We start from the raw sequence: 18776 nt of genomic DNA on the forward strand, positions 1-18776 counted from the left end.
CTAACAACTGAATAGTTGCTGGGTGAGTTTCTCTTACAAAAATGTTTTAGTTAATGAATAAAGAAGGAATGATAGAATATTATCATGTTGCAACCCCTAGTGAATTAATGACTCTAGTAGGTGATTACTGAGAATGAGAACTAGATATTTGATACCTATGTTGGAAATATACATCATCACCTGTGAAGCAATCTTGACAAACTTTAAAAGTACCAAAATAACTCCAAATCTGTTTAAGTCATTAGATCGGTCAATTACTGTAATTACAAGGATCAGAAAAACATGTTAAGATACACCATAGTGATATATTCGGCAAATTCAGACTATGGGAAACAACCAGATAACTTGATTTCTTCAATAACAGAAAAACTGCAAGGGGGAAGGGTTGGGGAGGGACCTTTTAAAGGAAATTTAAGAGACATAGTCATTCAGTCACAATGCATGGGCCTTATTTGAATCCTGATTCAAACAAACTTAAGAAAAAATAAACCAGTGATGGAAATGTCAGCACTGCCCTGGGAAGTTCATACTAAGGGATTATTGTTCGTAATTTTAGATGTGAGAGCAACTATAGTTGCTCTCGTGTATCCTTTCTTTTAGAGATTCATAAGGAAGTATTTACAGATGAAATAATATGCTGTCCGGGATTTGCTTCTAAATAATCCAAAGAGATTAGACAGAACGTGGGGGGATATAGTGATACAAAACTGCTACAAATTGGTAATTGTTGAGCTTTGTCTTCCTAGTCTCTCTACTTTTGTTGTTTTTCTCTCCTTTGCAGAAACTACAAAAGTATCTGCTGCGCAGGAGGAAAAAACAAGTGATAGGGAGAAGAGAAAATAGAAAACCATAGGAAAAAACAAGTGATAGGGAGAAGAGAAAATAGAAAACCATAGTCGTAATTGTCTTTGGTGTTTGCATGCTAAAGGGTTTGATGTTTATGGAGTATAATCCACAATCAGGAAACTTTTCTATTGTTCACCAACAATGGGAAGCACTAGAGATTAATTTAAGATCTGTCCTTTAACCGTAGTTGGGTGATAAAGTAGAAAATTTAACAGTTTAAGAACTGTAACAAAATGAACAGTGCAGTTAGATGTAAAGAAGTTTAAGGAAGACTTGGCTGTTCCCATCAGAAAGGTTGATACAGGATTGAGGACTATTGAGATGCTTCCTTGTTGAGGGGAAAAACACTAGATTAGGGATCAGAATGACTGGTATCTAGTTTTGACTTTGCCATTTTACTGTATGGATAAAATTTGGGGGCCAACCCAATATTTTACTTTAGATAAGTCACTTTGTGTTTCTACCTTAACTGCCTCATTCAGAGATGAGAGGATGAAACCTGTCCTCTCTACATTGAAGACTTGATACGAGAATAAAAATGACTTCATGTGTGGCAAAGTGTTTTGTAAACTATTTATCCCTATTAGAAGATACTTCTGCTACAGTCATTAGAAGAATGTAAAAAGGGGGAACTCATGTCATTGCTTTCCTGTCTTAGTGGGGCTTTTTTCCATTTACTTTTTTAAAATTATGATTAAAGATACAGGTAACACAGCATTTACCATTTTAACCAGTTATGAGTGTACATTCACACTGCTGTGCAGCCGCCACCATCCACCTCCAGACCTTTTCATTTTCTCCGGTGGCTCCCCAGCCCCTGGCGGCCCCCATTATTCTTTCTGTCTCTGTGACTTTAACTGCTCTATGTACCTCATTTAAGTAGCATCACATAATATTAGTCCTTCTGTCGTTCTGAGATGCTTTTTTATCTTTTGCAAACATTGACAGGACATTTATAAATGATACCTTCCATCAGAAATAGATGAATTATCATACTGAGATAATGCTGTATTATATGCCCAAGTGTTAAGCCTCTAGAGCAATGAAAATATCATGGTCATCCCTCGATATCCAAGGGGGGTGGGTTACAGGATCCTCACAGATAAAAAAAATCTGTGGATGCTCAAGTCCCATACATAAAATAGCTTAGAACTTGTGTATAACATATACGTATCCCCCATATACTTGGGATTATCTCTGGATTACTTATAATAACTAATAAAGTATAAATGCCATGTAAATAGTTGAGAGCATGTGTCCAATTCAAGTTTTACTTTTTGGAACTTTATGGAATTTTTTTTTTTTTTTTTTCTGAAAAATTTCTATCTGTAGATGTGGAATCTGTGGATACAGAAGGTCAACTATATTAGGAAACTCTTGTTTATAGATTTCTCCTTTAATGTATTCTCTGTTTGCATTATGTCTTCTTTGGTATGTCTTTCTGGGACCTCAAGCCCATTATCCTTATTACTCCCAGTTCACCCACAAATTGCTTGTCCTGTGTTTCTTCTTGGTTCACAGCATTGCCAACCACATTGCAAAGTAGACCATATCATCATCCCACTTCTTCCTTTCCACCACCTCCTTCACCAATTAGGTGAGCGTTTACTATGTGTTCTGTGATAAGGACTTCATCTGGGTTGTCTTAGTTTTTGTTATAGATGCCCTAAACAAATACAAAATAGTGTTTTAAGATGCCGACTTGTATTATAGAAACAGGACCTAGAATATGTGTTCTGGTCTGATTTGTTCGGACTATAATATTCTCATCTAGCATTTCAGCTACAAGTAATTAGCACAGTAGCAGTGGGATTGAGGAAAGAAAGGGGGGAATATTTTATCATTTATTCAAGAAAGACCTCATAAAATCCTTAGGAGAGGAAGAGTTTTATCTGACTTTCTACTTCTTATTTTACCTAAGAGACGTTGTTGTCTCTGTAAGAGGGGTCTTTCATAATGGAGGTTTCTTAAAACTTGTTCATCCTCAAACCTACAATTTGAGAAGTTCCTACTTCTTTGCTAGGACTTATGTCTGCAAGATTCTTTCTAACTGTGAACTTCAGGAGAATTTTAGGAGGAGAAATACCTTTTCATTTGACATCCTGACATAGTCTGGAGTATCAGAGGTATTCTGATGGACAGAAGCCTGTCAGAATGGAATGAGTAACCATTATTAAGGCTAGAGCAACATTGTATATACCTTACTCTTGGCTGAAAATATAAACTAGTGGGTTTTCCTTCATATCTTTTTGGACTCTTCTACTCTTGAGTGATGGGAGGAAAAATAGAATTTTAGTACAAAATTAACTCCAGCTCCTAAACCATTATTGTCTTCCTATTTGTAAGAACGTGAATAATTCATAGGACCATTCACCTGCTGATTCTCCTGATGATCAATCAGAAGTTACAGTTAAGCATTTGATGTCCTTATGAAGGTACCTTTGAGTGTTGTATTCATGTTTCTGTTTTGTTTTTCTTCTCTTCTCCATGTGCAACCATAGTGTCAGGCTTACTGTCAGATTCATCAGGATGTTTTCTTTCTTCTTCAGATTTTCCAGGGGAGCCCACAGAAACTCATCAACAAGAAATATGCCCTTGTATTTTGTTTTTTAACATTCGCTGAGTTGGTGTCAGAAAATTAAAACTTTGTCTTTGAGTGAAGTTTATGAGAAATTCCATGCTTTTTCTTCAAATTCAGTTGCTTTGAACATGTTCTCTGATTTCAGCTATAATTCTCTCTACTGATCCTCTGTAGGTTCCTGTCTAGACCAGATTTGTCATTGCCTTCTTCATATCATTCAGAGCTGCTTTTCTATGGTATAGCACTGTGTTAGTTGCTCAGTCGTGTCCAACTCTTGTGACCCCATGGACTGGAGCCGCCAGGCTCCTCTGTCCATGGGATTCTCCAGACAAGAATACTGGAGTGGGTTGCCATTTCTTTCTCCAGGGGATCTTCCCAATCCAGGGATCGAACCCAGGTCTCTGACCTTGCAGGCAGATTCTTTACAGTCTGAGCCACCGGGAAAGCCCACTAAACCAGCAGTGAAAACAGTTGTCCCCAGTTGGAAAAGTGATTTCATTTATTCACTCAAATAATGTGTGCCTGGCTCAAAACTAGTCTTCCTACTATGAACACAGAAGTTCCAAACGGCACCATTTACCATAAAAGTTAATTGAGCAAGTTCTTGGAGGGCTTCATAATCATTTTCCACCCTCTGTTAGTAGGCCCTTATTCCTACCTGCTAGAGAACATTTATCCTGCTGCTTCTAGAGCTGCCTCAGTTAGGGGGAGTACGATTTGTTGCTTAGAGAAGACAACAGAGGCTTTGGTGTTGGGGATAGCTGGGCCAAGCTGCCCTGGTCCAGCTTGCCCCATTGGGTCTCACTTAACCTCTGCTAGAGACCCAGACAAGGGTCTAAACCCCCTTCCACTTTGATCTTATCTATTTGAAGGTGCTTTCAAAAGGCAAAAGTCTTGCTGACTGCTTCTGACTTACTGTTCACAGTCTTTTTGCTTTGTTCTTATGTGTCCGAGGATAGAACTGAAAGTTCTATCTGAGAGGTATTTGGAGAATCAGATGGGTTTAATACATGTAAAGGCTCTAAGCAGAGTTTGGTATATAAATGATAGCTGTTATTTTGGGTAAAACATGCTTAGATTTTTTTTTTTTTTTAATTTTAAACTTTTTTTTCTAGCTGCTCTACAAATGTGAGATGTGGCGATAGAGGCCATCATTCATCCTGCTTTGCCTTATTAGGCCTGGGTGGTACCCTTTTTCACTTTCAAGTATCCTGATTTGAATGATGTAGTCCTCTTAGATTTGACAGAAGTGAAATATTACTATAGTTTTGCATTTCTTTTAAATGATGAATTGTTTTTCGTAGTCACATGTGTCCCACGTTGCTGTTCTTCTTTAATTATACCTAATAATTGGACTAGGTGGAAAACATGTTTAACAATAACATTTAATATAGAAATAACTCCCTTCCCCATCCTCATTTTACAAATCAGTAAGTCTTACACTTCAGTGAATTTTAGGAACCCTGTTTTGACTTATTTTGGACATGTTGTGGCCCATATATCTCAACTTCGGTTTATAAAAACTGAGATTCATAGAAGTTAAATGTACTTATCCCGTGTAAGTGATAAATTAGTTATGAGAGAGAACTATCTCAGATGCAGTAAAAGCGCGTTTGTAAGTCCAGTTTGTTCGTTAAGTCCAACAAAGTTAACCTAGGTACCCAACTAACACAATCAGCTATATATATAGTATTTCATTGGAATATGGAATAGGTTTATAATACTTTTCACACAGATACTACATAGAAAACAAACACAAAAATAAAACATTTTTAATCTTAAAAGTACAGTACCTTGAAAAGCACAGTGGTACAGTACAACGGCTGACATAGGAAGCTGGCATCAAGTGAACAGGAAAGAGTCTTGACTGGTGGAGGGAGAGGAGGTGGGAGATGGCAGAGCTGAAGGGTAGATGGCAATAGGAAATGGAAAGCAAGGTGCAATTTCACTCATGCCTGATGGTGATGGAACACACATTAGCATCTTTGAAAGTTCACAGACTTGAAGGCTTTTATGTATGGGACTTACTGTACCTGACCCTCATTGTTCTCTCTGCAGCCTAAAGGATAAAAACATTTTTATGGCAAAGGTCAGAGTTTTCCAAGTGTGTTATGCCAGTCTATTTTACTGCTCTATGGGGCAAAAGGGCTTCTTTAGATTAAGCTGAATACTTCCTTTTGGAAGTTCCCAATGCACCTTAGCACTTCAAAGATGCTAAAAAAAAAAGTTCTGAAGTAAGGAAAAGTAAAGACTTGTTTAATTCTGCATTTTCTAAAACATTGGGAAAACTCTTTGGAAATGCTGGCCTAGGGATTTTGGGGGGAGGGGGGTTTTGGGGGAGAGGTTGATATTTGTTTTAAATTCTTTTTCATTGGATTGTTAATTCTCTCTGTTGCATTCAGCATGACTTCTTTCTCCCATAGTTGGATATGCTACAATCACTGAAGCTTATTTTAAGCCGGCTGGACCCTCTAATTGAGGTTGGTCATGTCAGCTATCAGCAGGAGCTCTCCGAGAAAGGTGATTCTGGAAAAATGACTTATCAGCTTTCTAGGACCATTTGCATCCTGTGGGCCTCTCCCAGTCCCTGAGGCCCTCCCTTTCCCTTTCCTGTCTATCATCCAAAGGTTACATTTCATCATGTTTTATGTAGGAGACAGTCAAAGCTTGCCCAGAATGAAAATATCCCTGAAGAGTTTAAGACTGTGACTAACTCTCACTTCTAGTGTCTAAAGGCAGCAGATTCAATTAAGAAATAACAAGATACTGTGTTCCATTTGGCCTGAGTTTTTGGTTACCTAAGAAATTGTTTCCTGAGAATTTCGAGAAATATGGCTTTAGTAACTTTAGTGACTCCTAGGATTTGGGATTGGGGACACAGAAGGGATTTAAGGATTATATCTGATCCAGAAAAAGTCTCTCCCATCAAGTCTTTCCAAGGCCTGTGTACTTTAGTATCAGAGCTCTAATAGGAGATATGAATGTCACCCAAAGCAGTTCATTTTGAAGGGGATTTCCATTGACTAGGAGCTGCCAGAAAAAGACACTGTCCCTAAGTCCTGAAGACTTTTTTATCTCAAGTCACTTCATCAGAGACCCCAGCTGTCCTGGTGCTAATTATGGTGGCAAATGGCCAAGCATCAGTATCTCAACTGTGACTTCTCTATGCTGGGTGTTCCTGTGTCTTCACTGGGGCTGGCGAGGTTTTCTAACCTTTCTGTGACTACTTTATAGAGTATCTAATTGTGCTAATCGTAAAATTGAGCTGGTTTTTTTTTTAAATCATTTTTGACCTGGTTTAAATCTCAAACAGACCAGTGTAAAAATGTTTTCTGTCCCTGCAAACTTTGTGAAATTCTCTGATGAAGATAATTCTCGTGTGTGTGTGTGTGTGTGCACGCTGTGTGCGTGCACACGCACACACATGATGAAGAGAGAATAGTCAGCTTCATCTTATTTATGTGATGGAGTGAGAACAAGTTAACTTTGTCCATTTCTGTGGACACTCTGGCTTTTCTTCATCTGGACGCAAGTCTCCGTTCCTGGTTTGCTTCTTCAGCATACTTTGTGCTGTGTTAGTAAGTTTACTCTGCAGTCATTAGAAATCAAAAAGCAAAACAACAAAATGAAGCAACGTGGAACTTCAGGAATGAGTAAAGAAGGAAGTGAGAAGAGGACTACCACAGGAGTGACACTTTACCAGCACTTTCTGTCATCCACCATTACGTCCATATTCAGAGCTCATGTTTTTAATATTTTTTTTCTCATTTTGGTAAAGGCTTTTATTTTGTATATTTTCACTCTGGATTTTTTCTTAGTGTATTTCAGACTTCTTTGTTCACATAGGATTGCTTATGCTGTTTCTAAGTTTTAAATACAAATTTTTAGTGACTGAGAATAGGACTTGACTTGTAAATAAGGCCACAAACTTGGCTTCCAGGATCTTGTTTTTTCTTTCTTTTTTGTTGTAATATTTATAGTTGATTGACAGTATTGTGCTAGTTCCAGGTGTACACCTTCAGATTCCTTTCCATTATAGGTTATTAAAAGATATTGACTATAGTTCCCTGTGCTATAGACTAAATGCTCTTTGCTTATCTATTTTATATATAGTAGTGTATATCTGTTAGTCCTCTATCCCTCCCCTTCCCCTTTGATAACCATAAGTTTGTTTTCTATGTCTGTGAATCTGTTTCTGTTTTGTAAATAAGTTGATTTGTATTATTTTTTTAGAAAGCCTGTTTTCTCTTAAAGAACCAGTAAAAATGTAATAGAATCTTGAGGCTTAAGGAATTCAAAAACTAAGATTTATTAATTAGACTATGGTAGTGGTGGTAGTTTAGTTGCTAAGTTGTTTCTGACTCTTGAGACCTCATGGACTGTAGCCCACCAGGCTCCTTTCTCCATGGTATTTCCCAGGCAGAAAACTGGAATGACTTGCCATTTCCTTCCCCAAGGGATCTTCCTGACCCAGGGATTGAACCCCGGTCTTCTGCATTGCTGGTGATTTCCTGCATTGCGGATGGATTCTTTACTGACTGAACCATGAGGGAAGCCCATTATTTAAACTTAACTGTTTTTTGAAGTTTGAACTGAAATTAACACAGCAGATTTAGTTTCTATTTTATAAAAATTGACAGCATTCAAAATGACTTACAAAAAATTGCCTTTTCTAATTATATATATAATATATATACAATATATATACATATATATTTCTACATTACATATATCATATATAATGTATATATACAATATACCTTATATAATTATATAGTATATAATATACATTATGTGTGTGTGTGTATATATATAGGCTGTGCCAGGTCTTAGTTGCAGCGTATGGGATCTAGTTCACTGACCAGGGACCAAACCCATGCTTCTTGCATTGGGAGCTTGGAGTCTTAGCCACAGGAACACCAAGGATGTCCCTGTTTTTTCATATTTAAGAATAGAAAACATAAATTTACCTACACTGAGCATCAGATTTTAAGACTGACTTTTCTGGAAAAAGTAATTTATTGACCATTTAACATTCACAAAGTGGTCAGTGTATTAAACCCTCAGGATTCCTTGCTGGTTAGTTCCTAACAGAGCGTACTGTCATATCTCTGGCTGCTATGCATCAGTAGTGTGCACTGAAGTGGAAAGTCTAATGTTCTGTATTCTATGATAGGTAGGTAAATTTCAAATAGGAGGTTAAATTTACTCATGAGCATATGATTTGATTGAAGTTACTGCTACTTTGCATAGTATCTAGCTAATAGAGTTTCCCAGTCTCCTCTTGAACACTGTAGGTAGGTAATTCTGTGCTTATTAGATAAACAAATTTCCATATGATCATAGTGGGAAAAGATTGAAGGAAAGCACAAATGTTAAGTGATTTTCTTAAATTTGATTTCCTAAGGTTACACTGCGTAGCAGAAATGAAAGTAAATGCTGAGAATCTTGACATAGTTCTGTTTTCCAGCAGGGTTTTTGTGATGTGTGTGTGTAACTCTTTAACTGTTAAAAAGTTTCATCCTTCTTTATGAGGCCATATTAACTGCCTACTGATTGGTTTCCTAACAGTTCCAATAATAGATTTTAAATTGTGTTTTCTCTTAAACCATTATTGCTTCTGGTCAAATAAATTTTATATATCTGGATGGTATAAAGATTTAGAAGTATCCTATTAACACTCTTCTCTCATAGAATTTCTTCTCTTTGTGCTTATATCTTCAGCTTGCAGCTCTGAGAGTTAAGGTTCTATAATGTGGAATTTATCCTGTAATTGTTAAAATTATCTCTTACTGGTACTGCCCTGTCCTTCCTAAGCCATAATGTCAGGTAAAAGAAAGTAGTGTTTTTACTTCCGGGCTTTATGGGGAGGAAAGATGAGAGTTTTTGTTTTTCCTTGTGTCTCCTCACTGTACTTATTATAATTTCCTCAAAATTGCTACAGAACAAGTAGCCTAAGATAGTTTGAACTGTCCTTCCCCCTCTTTCAGCAAAATGCCTGAATAAATCTGATATGCTACTTTTTGCTTTCTTAGAATATATATAATTGGTACATTTTCTGGTACAAAATTGCAGGTAGCACTGATTCATAATTCAAATTTAGCTGTTTAATTACATTTCTGAAATTTTTATGTGTGAATTTGACAGTATGTTATTATTTGCAAATAAAAGCTGTTTTCAATAAGTTTTTCTTTTTTAGCTGTGCAATTTGAGATACATTTGAAGCAGTAAAACTGTTTTTGTTTCATATCAAGAAATGGATGAAAAGAGGCTACTGGATCCAGGGTTGAAAGTTCGTAAGGGCCTCTGGGATCATACTCTGAAGAACCAGCAGATGGAATGCCTGAGTGACTGAAGAAAATGGGTGCTAATGCATCTAGCTATCCTCATTCATGTTCCCCGAGGGTAGGGGGAAATTCTCAAGCCCAGCAGACTTTTATAGGTAACCATTTCAGCTTTTCTAACTTCATTTTCTTTTGTGGATATAAATAAGATTGTGTTTTCAGTGGTCTTTTTGGATGAAAAGAGGGTTGAGCTGTGGGAAAAGTTAATATATATATAATAATTCTGTAGCATCCGTGTTTTTTCCTATGCAAATACACAGAAGTGTAAATCTGGCTTATATGATTCTTATCCTAACCGAGCTGCTGTAGCACAGTTGATCTTTGATTGTTTCTTGTGTCTTGTTTCATTTATCGTGCCCATAAAAATGTAGCATTTTTTTACAATGAATAATCTGCTGTGTTTTTCCCAGTTTTATATTTAATATAAAAATGAGTTATTTAAACTTTTTAACCTTCCTTTATGGAAACAAAACTCAGTTTTACTTGAATTGTTCAGAAATGTCTGTAAAAATTTTAGCACAAAATGTATGTTAAATTGAATGTTGAAAATGACTGTTAAGAAAAAAGAAATAAATTTTTACTTGTTTAATTTCCTTCTTAGGGACATCATCCTATTCTCAGCAAGGCTATGGTTGTGAATCAAAATTATATAGTCTTGACCATGGCCATGAAAAACCACAAGACAAAAAAAAGAGAACCTCTGGCCTTGCCACCCTCAAAAAGAAGTTTATCAAGCGTCGAAAATCTAATCGATCTGCTGATCACGCCAAGCAGATGCGAGAACTCCTCTCTGGGTGGGATGTTCGAGATGTCAATGCGTTAGTGGAGGAATATGAGGGAACTTCAGCCTTAAAGGAGCTTTCTTTGCAAGCCAGTGTGGCTAGACCAGAAGCCCGGACATTGCAGAAAGATATGGCCGATCTTTATGAGTACAAGTATTGTACTGATGTAGACTTAATATTTCAAGAAACTTGCTTTCCTGTTCATCGTGCCATTTTGGCGGCAAGATGTCCATTTTTTAAAACACTACTTTCCTCCTCACCTGAGTATGGGGCAGAGATCATCATGGACATCAATACAGCTGGTATAGATATGCCCATGTTTTCTGCTTTGCTCCACTACCTTTACACAGGAGAGTTTGGAATGGAGGACTCAAGGTTTCAAAATGTTGATATCCTCGTTCAGCTTAGGGAAGAATTTGGAACACCAAATTCCCTTGATGTAGATATGCGTGGACTCTTTGATTACATGTGCTATTATGATGTTGTCCTTAGTTTTTCTTCAGACTCTGAACTGGTTGAAGCTTTTGGTGGAAATCAGAACTGTTTAGATGAAGAGCTCAAAGCTCATAAGGCTATTATTTCAGCACGGTCCCCATTTTTTCGAAATTTATTACAAAGAAGGATACGGACTGGTGAAGAAATCACAGACCGAACTTTGAGGACTCCCACAAGAATTATATTAGATGAGTCCATTATACCAAAAAAATACGCAAAAGTGATATTACACTGTATGTATACTGACATGGTGGACCTGGCCGTTTTGCACTGTAGCCCCTCTGTGGGGAGTCTCAGTGAAGTTCAGGCTCTCGTCGCAGGGAAGCCAAACATGACCAGGGCAGAAGAAGCCATGGAGCTTTACCACATAGCACTGTTCTTGGAATTTAACATGCTTGCACAAGGTAATGAAATTCTGATTTTTAATTTTAATCTTAATCTCTCGAATTGCACATTTGTCCTCCAGATTGAAAGCACAACCAGTATGTTCCATGATTTCAGTGTTTGGGATGTGACAGAGTCAGTTCTTTCAAATCTGTAGTTACAACATCTGAGACAGAATGAGCGTTAGTGTTAATGTGGCTCTTTATTTGGTATTAAAACCAAGCATTCAGAACTAATGATTAAGAATAGATGAGACTTGAGGCTCTTTCTTCCCTGACGTAAGGTGATAGGTGTGAGAGTATGTAATTACCCAGCTACCACCTGTCTGCTCTTGAGCTTTGAGCCAGTCCTGTTTCCCAGATTTCAAGGCTATTCTTGGTCTGAGACTCCTTGGGTAACTTAGATCCTCATATATAAGGCACTCAGTGCCTTATTGACACTTAAATATTTAGAATAAGAATGAAAGTTCATTACAAAAATGAAGATAGTCTCATTTAGATACAGATTTATTTGAATCAAGGAATTGGACAAGGTTTCTGACTTAAATTTTTTAAATATTCTATATCTTTTCAAGTTCAGCTGTGCATTAAGCAACAGCTTATGGAGTATAAAGCAGTTTATTCTTAAACTCATATGCCTTCTTCATTTAATTTAAACTAAAATTACTAAGTTAGAATGACACGTTTTTTGTGTTATAGGCAAATAATTGCACTACAGCTACACTAGAAGAATATATCTTTTAGTGTATATCTGTGGTAAACATTAGAATCATAACATTTCAGAGCTGGAAAGAGACCTTCCGTGGGAGAGAAACGGAATTTGCTGTCTTGACAGAATGTACTCTTAGCTTTCTATGATCGTATCTTAAAAGAAAACAAGCCTAAAAAAAATAAAAAAGAAAAGAAAACAAGCTATATGACATGAAGGTACTTCAGAAATTTAGCTGATGAGTGTTTGCTGAAAGAACACTAGAAGGTTGCAAGTTAGCAGAGAATGTGAATGATTTGGGTAAAAGACATATATTTAAATAAGGAAAACTAAGCACATTTTTCTAGTTTGGAAAAAAATCTGTATTGTGTGGCTAAATCAACAAGTCAGTAGCACTTTGAAAAAAAATAAAAGCCCCAGTTAAATAACAGTGTCAGTGATGAAATGGGAAAGGTTATTGGAAGACATTGATAAGCATGAGTGAAAAAAGTTGAGATTTCTATTACATAAAGAATCTTTTAAAATCTTATTTTACCATTTCCTGTGTAGTAATAGTAGTAATTTTGTTCTCTTGCCAAATCAAAATGTCATTAAAATATTTTCTTGCTAGTTCAAAACAAAAACTATGAGTAATAGTAGACCATTAGATGTCAGACTATAGGAAAATATGTTACCAAAAATAACCTAGCAGCTTGCCTTACCATTCTTTCATTCTGTAAAACCAGATTTTTCAGAAAATGCCTCTACAGAAAAACAGTTTACAGCGTTACCATAAAGGTGTAATAATCTCTCTTTTCTCAAAATGGTTTTACTTTTGAAACATTTAAATAATAAGAAACCAAAGTGTATTGTGTATACTTTACTGTTTTTAAAACTGAGAAAGCATCCCTTGGTATAGTTTTTTTGTTTTGTTGTTAAATTTTTAACAGGAAGTAAAATGGTGAACTAGCTCTTGGGATCTTGGATGATATTTGATCTAGAGTGTTTTTTTCTTTTTTTATGTTGAGTTAAATTTTTATACGTATAATTTATCAGTAGCTAGAAATTTTTTTTTTTTTTGGAGCACATTTAGAGCTGTAAAACAACACTCCTTGTAGAACTTTTAATTTTGGTTACTTAAAACAAGCAAGCAAATGTTCCCTTAAATTTGGGTATACATAACTCTGTATTATTCAAATTTTTCGTTATTCAAACCACAGAGTTTGAATTATTTGGTGTTTTGTTATTTTGCACACCATGTAGGCGTTACCTTTCTCCTAGACCCATTAGACTATTCATACTAGGGCTTATATATAAAACCAACCATAACCAGCATAGTTTTTACCCCATTCCCATGGGAAGGAGACTATTTAGTCACTTGAAGAGGGATTTTATACCATAAAGCTTAAGATCTCAGGCTCTGAAACCAGACAAACTGGATTTGAATTCTTTACTATCATGTTTTAACTTGTTTAACCTTAAAGTAAGTCATCTCTAAGCCCCTGTTTTCCCATTTGTGAAATAAGAATAGTAACACTATGAGGTAGGATTATGAGGATTAAAGGAAATGATATATATCAAGTGATCTGAACAGTGCCCAGGACATAGTAAGCATTCAATAAATGTTAACTGCTAAATGAAAATCATCACAGCATGTATTATTCACTACCACAGTCTCTTCTAAAACTTTTTAAGCTTTAAAAAATAATTTTTTAATTATATTGACTAAACCCCATATTGAGACTAGTTTGCAAAATTTTTTTGAGTAATTACTGTTTTTAAGACTTTATTGTAATTTTATCCCTAGCAAATTGGTGCATACCATTTATCAAACTGTTGTATCTGGCCATTTGTCACTCAAGTCTCAACTAGAGTTCTGCAAGCAGACTAAACCTATAATACTCTGAGGCATCTATTACGTGTAATGAATTAGCATCTCTCCACTGCATTTAGCATGGTACTAGTTACATACCATTTTGGAGAGAATTAAGAAAATAGACCCCAAAATAATTTTTCTGTCTTCTATGATTCAGTTGAAGACTCCCAGTTAAGAAAGCCTGTGAGACTAGACTGGCAGCTTGCGTGTAGGATCATAGTGTTCTCATCCTTGTATCCCCAGTGCCTGGGGCATAATAGGCACTGAGTAAATGTTTATGAACTAATGACTGTTAACCTTTTTATTCCAAGTTAGATTTGACTTTAAAAATTAAAGCCCAGTTTTAAAAGGAGACAAATTCTATCAAGGGAAGCTAGGACCTTGAGACAACACATGCTCTTCAAGGTGGAGAGGTGATTTAATAGTTTTAAGAACATCATAAAAAGAGGCAGTATAGGCAGACAGCCAGAGTAATTTGGCAAGTGGATGAAAGGGAGGATTCTTGGCTTACACTGAGACTGTGTTTTATTCAGAGAAGTAGGCAGTCACTATTAGGGAGGTGAGTTAACAGGTAATGAGGCTTCAGCTTACTCCTGTGTGCTACCCTTTGTTAAGCTCCCGTGAATACATGGTTTAACACTTCTTCATTCTGCTTCAGTGATCCACCTGTCTGTTCTTGCATGGACATCATTTGCAGCTAGGTGGCAAATCCTGACCTGCCTCCTCAATTCCCTTCTAAACAAAAGAGTCCTGAGGTTTATTTTCAAAGAAAGGAAAATAGATTCCACACCTGGAAGTAGCTATAAAGAAGGGTGGGGTTAAGGCACAGGATTGAGATCTGGAATTATGTGAGAGCCTACACACTCTCTGACCCTTCCCTGCTCTGCCCCAAACTGGACAGATACCAGACAATAAACTGGTGCTCCAGAAGTGGTCTATATGAAGAGTATATAGACCTGCTTTGGGGTTTCATGATGAAGTGATGCTCAGGAGTTACACAGTGAAAAAGCCAGTTTGCCTTCCAGATGTCCTACAGGGAAGGCAGCAGTCACAAGCCTGCTTGTGAACAGACCTTCCAGATAGCTGTTAACTGCCTCAGTCTTCCATATAAAAGCCCATCCAGGGTGCACTGGATGTTTGAGAAAAGCTTCCAGATTGAGACAATAACAAGAACACATGCTAGAGGAAACAGACAATGAAGGGAGAGAAGAAAACTTCAATAGACTCCAGATATCCTTACATAAAAGAATATATCGTTGAAAAGTGAGACATACATACGATGCTATAAAAGTGGAAAGAGGAGCTTTTAGAAATGAAAATTATAGGAGGATTGGAAGGGAAAGTTGAAGGAATCTGGAAAGTGGGACAGATTAGCAGAGATGGACAACAGTGGAGACAAATAAGAAAACTGGAGTATTCATCCAGAAAATGTAGCATCTTAAATAATGGCTTTAGAAGTATATACTAGAGAAAATGGAAGAGAAGACAGTGTCTAAGGAGTAATATAATAAATATTGCCAAAGCTAAAGGGATTTCTTTATTTAAAAAATTTCATCCCCATCACTAGAAAACACCAGAGAAAAAGAGATGATTCTAAAATTAGGTGAAAGCATATATATGGAATTTAGAAAGATGGTAATGATAACCCTATATGCAAAACAGAAAAAGAGACTCAGATGTATAGAACAGACTTGTGGACTCTGGGAGAAGGCGAGGGTGGGATGTTTCAAGAGAACAGCATTGAAACATGTATATTATCTAGGGTGAAACAGATCACCAGCCCAGGTTGGGTACATGAGACAAGTGCTCGGGCCTGGTGCACTGGGAAGACCCAGAGGGATCGGGTGGAGAGGGAGGTGGGAGGGGGGACCGGGATGGGGAATACATGTAAATCCATGGCTAATTCATTTCAATGTATGACAAAAACTACTGTAAGGATGTAAAGTAATTAGCCTCCAACTAATAAAAATAAATGGAAAAAAAAAATAAAATGAGGTGAAAGGGTAAGTTCCATACAAGAAATAGGAAACAGTGATAGTGAACTTCCAAGTAGCAACAACTGAATGTACCTTTAAAAAGATGATGGAAAATTGTTTTAAACACAAAGCCAAACAGTCAGTCAGATGTCAGGCTAAATAAATGGGGCATTTTCTAGTCATGCCTCGAAAAATTTAAACTCCCCTGCACCCCTACTCAGGAAGCTGCTAAGGATGCATTCCACTAGATGATGAAGTAAATGAGGAACCAGAAAGTGCGGGATCCGAAAAATGGGGTCTAACACCGGAAAGAAGAAAAGAAAATCCTAGGTACTAGCTGTGTGTTAGATATAGTGGGTATCTAGTCTAGACTGGACGAGGAGGAGGAAGGTCTCCAAGAAGTAGATATCTTGGAACAGACCAATTCCCTGAATGTTTGAAAATTAAGTGACAAGTGACATTGAAAGAAGTATTACAGATCTTTTGGTACACTTGTGAAAAATTAGCTGTTGCTAATTTATTAAAAGTGAAGCAAGTGAGAAAAGAGGAAATTAATAATTTCCAAGAAAAATTTAAAGTTAAATATGGAAGAAAACATAATTCTAGTATACAGCTTGGTTCAGCAGTAAGTAGTATTTAAGTAGTCATTATGATTTGAACACTGAATGTTGGTTTAATAAAATTTATAAAATTATAATTATAAAGAGATAAATATCAGAAAATAGATACTAAAAAATTGAGCATAGTTGCCTCTAGGAAGCAAGACTTAGTGAAGGAGAGATAAGGGCAGAAGGTTTTACTTTTAGGATACACTTTTTATGGCTATTAAGTATAAGACTTTCTAAATTATGAGCATATATTGCTTTGATTACAAAATTAATTTTTTATAATAAAGATGTGACTTTAGTACCCTGAAGAACCAGAGATCTGGATTGGCCACGGTCCTGAAAAACTAGGGAATTTATCATACCTATCAGGGCTGTTAACTCATGAGATCATACTTATAATTTTGGTCTACATGGAGCCTTTACTTTCCTCATTTGGTTATCTTGACAACCTATGAGTACGGGTAGGGCTCAGAAATTAATAACTAGCATTTTCCCAGTCTTGTAAGTGATGAAGCTGTGAGTCACACCAGCTCTTGCAACCTGAAGCCCAGGAATCTGGGCATGGTGCGGCAGGGGAGCAGTGTGAAAACCAATTTCTCAGGAAGATGGTGACAGGCACTGTGGCCTCGTGGTAAGAGCCAACCAGACTGGTGTAGGGACAGCTCAGAGGAATCTCAGCTGTGAGCATGTTGGTACTGAACCGCTTGGGGGTGGGGTCGGCGCGTACGTGGGGGAACTGTGGGCTAGCTGGGTAGCTCGCCACTCAGACTGCTTCTGAGCACTCAGCCAGGGAACAGAGGGCTTTGTGCTAAGCAGGCCATTCTTTCCTGGATAGATAAATATTCCCAGGTCTTATTTGACCTTTGTGGTGGCCCTGAGTGAGGAACTCCTTTGCGATGGGCAATTCCTTACCACGTAGGTCTTGATAGAAGACAGAGCCCACCTCCCGGTGTTTTCTCAGTCGTCTCTGTTGTCAGGGCTCCCCCACAGGACCTGGACTTTTTGAATCTAGAGCATTGATGGCACAGAGATCTGGGGACTGTGGAGAATTCTTTCTGGAAGCAGGGTGGGGACAGCAACACCTAGTGGAAAAGGAGAGAAATCAGTGTCAGTGGGGCCAGTGATGGCATTCACTGTCCAGGAGCAGTTTTGGCCTGGGTCCCGAGGCCACACAAGGCCCCACTGGGCTGTCCTGTGCTGGAGCACTCAACTCGCAGTCTTCCTCTGTTGTTTGTACTCTGCGCCTGCTCTCCAACTTTCCCAGCAGCTCTGGGCTAACAGCATCCTTTCAGATAAGTTCCTTTTCTGTTTAAGCCAACTGAAGTTGTTTTCTGTGGTTGCAGCTTAGAAGCCTAGTTCATAACAGTAACTATATTAAAAGACTAGTGTATAAAATTCCAAAATAAATGACTAGATTGGAAGAGCTTCAGATGAAGGACCAGGTGTTTAGTCACTGACTTTACACAATGACCTTAGAATACACTGCATAAACAGCTCTGAAAATGTGAGAACAGTGAGAATATATTATTGATTTGTAATTCTTTTAGTAAATACCCACTCTATAGGGGAACTATAGATTTTCTCATGAACTTTAACAACCCACAGGCCAAAAGAACTTCTGTTTCCTTTTCATAAATACTGTTGAATTAGCACCAGCATCTGCATGCATATTCCAGTCAGGGACATTTTATAGTTGTGTGCTCTGAAATACAGATTTGTTTTTTTCATATTGATCAAACATGTATTTTTCAATCTTTGGAATATGAAATTTATTTATAGCTTTAGTTCCAAAATAGCTTCTGAAATGCATTGCCCCTGTTTTTAGTTGTAATGCATGTGATTATACTTTATTGAATTAAAACTCTAACAGAGAAACAACTGAAAGCAATGACCTAATTTTTTCTCTTAGCAACTTGGTCAGATTCCAGGAGTGTGTGACTTGAAACAAATGCAGAGTAACAAAAACTGCCCCCACTCTAATCCATTCCTCCCTCTTCCCGTCCTCTCCATTGTCGCCATGTGAACACGCTCCCTTCTGTCTCCATTTGGTTGCTCTGATAGTTCATTTTGCCTCTCCCTGTAATTGTGTCCTCTTTGGCAGCTTAGTCTGGATATACTTCCTAGAGAATAGTGGAGCTAAATTAAAGACCGTCATCAACAGATCAAAGTAGTAAATACAGGTTTCAGTTAAACATGG

The 18776-nt window shown here is 37.2% G+C and overlaps 1 protein-coding gene across 4 annotated transcripts in view; it reads left to right on the plus strand.

The window, feature by feature from the left end:
• Positions 1-18776, plus strand: part of BTBD7 (BTB domain containing 7) — a 92812-nt gene that overhangs the window by 23135 nt on the left and 50901 nt on the right. For 3 of the 4 annotated variants that reach the window (XM_070477925.1, XM_070477927.1, XM_070477928.1), the window contains exons 2-3: positions 9682-9869; positions 10373-11452. In XM_070477925.1, coding sequence (XP_070334026.1) covers positions 9788-9869; positions 10373-11452 — 1162 coding nt within the window. In that variant the 5' untranslated portion in view covers positions 9682-9787. Of the gene's footprint in view, positions 1-5850; positions 5948-9681; positions 9870-10372; positions 11453-18776 lie in introns of all 4 variants that reach the window. The other variant, XM_070477926.1, reaches the window with a different exon arrangement.

This window comes from Odocoileus virginianus, chromosome 16 (genome assembly GCF_023699985.2).
Source record: "Odocoileus virginianus isolate 20LAN1187 ecotype Illinois chromosome 16, Ovbor_1.2, whole genome shotgun sequence".
NCBI classification, from domain to species: Eukaryota; Metazoa; Chordata; class Mammalia; order Artiodactyla; family Cervidae; genus Odocoileus; species Odocoileus virginianus.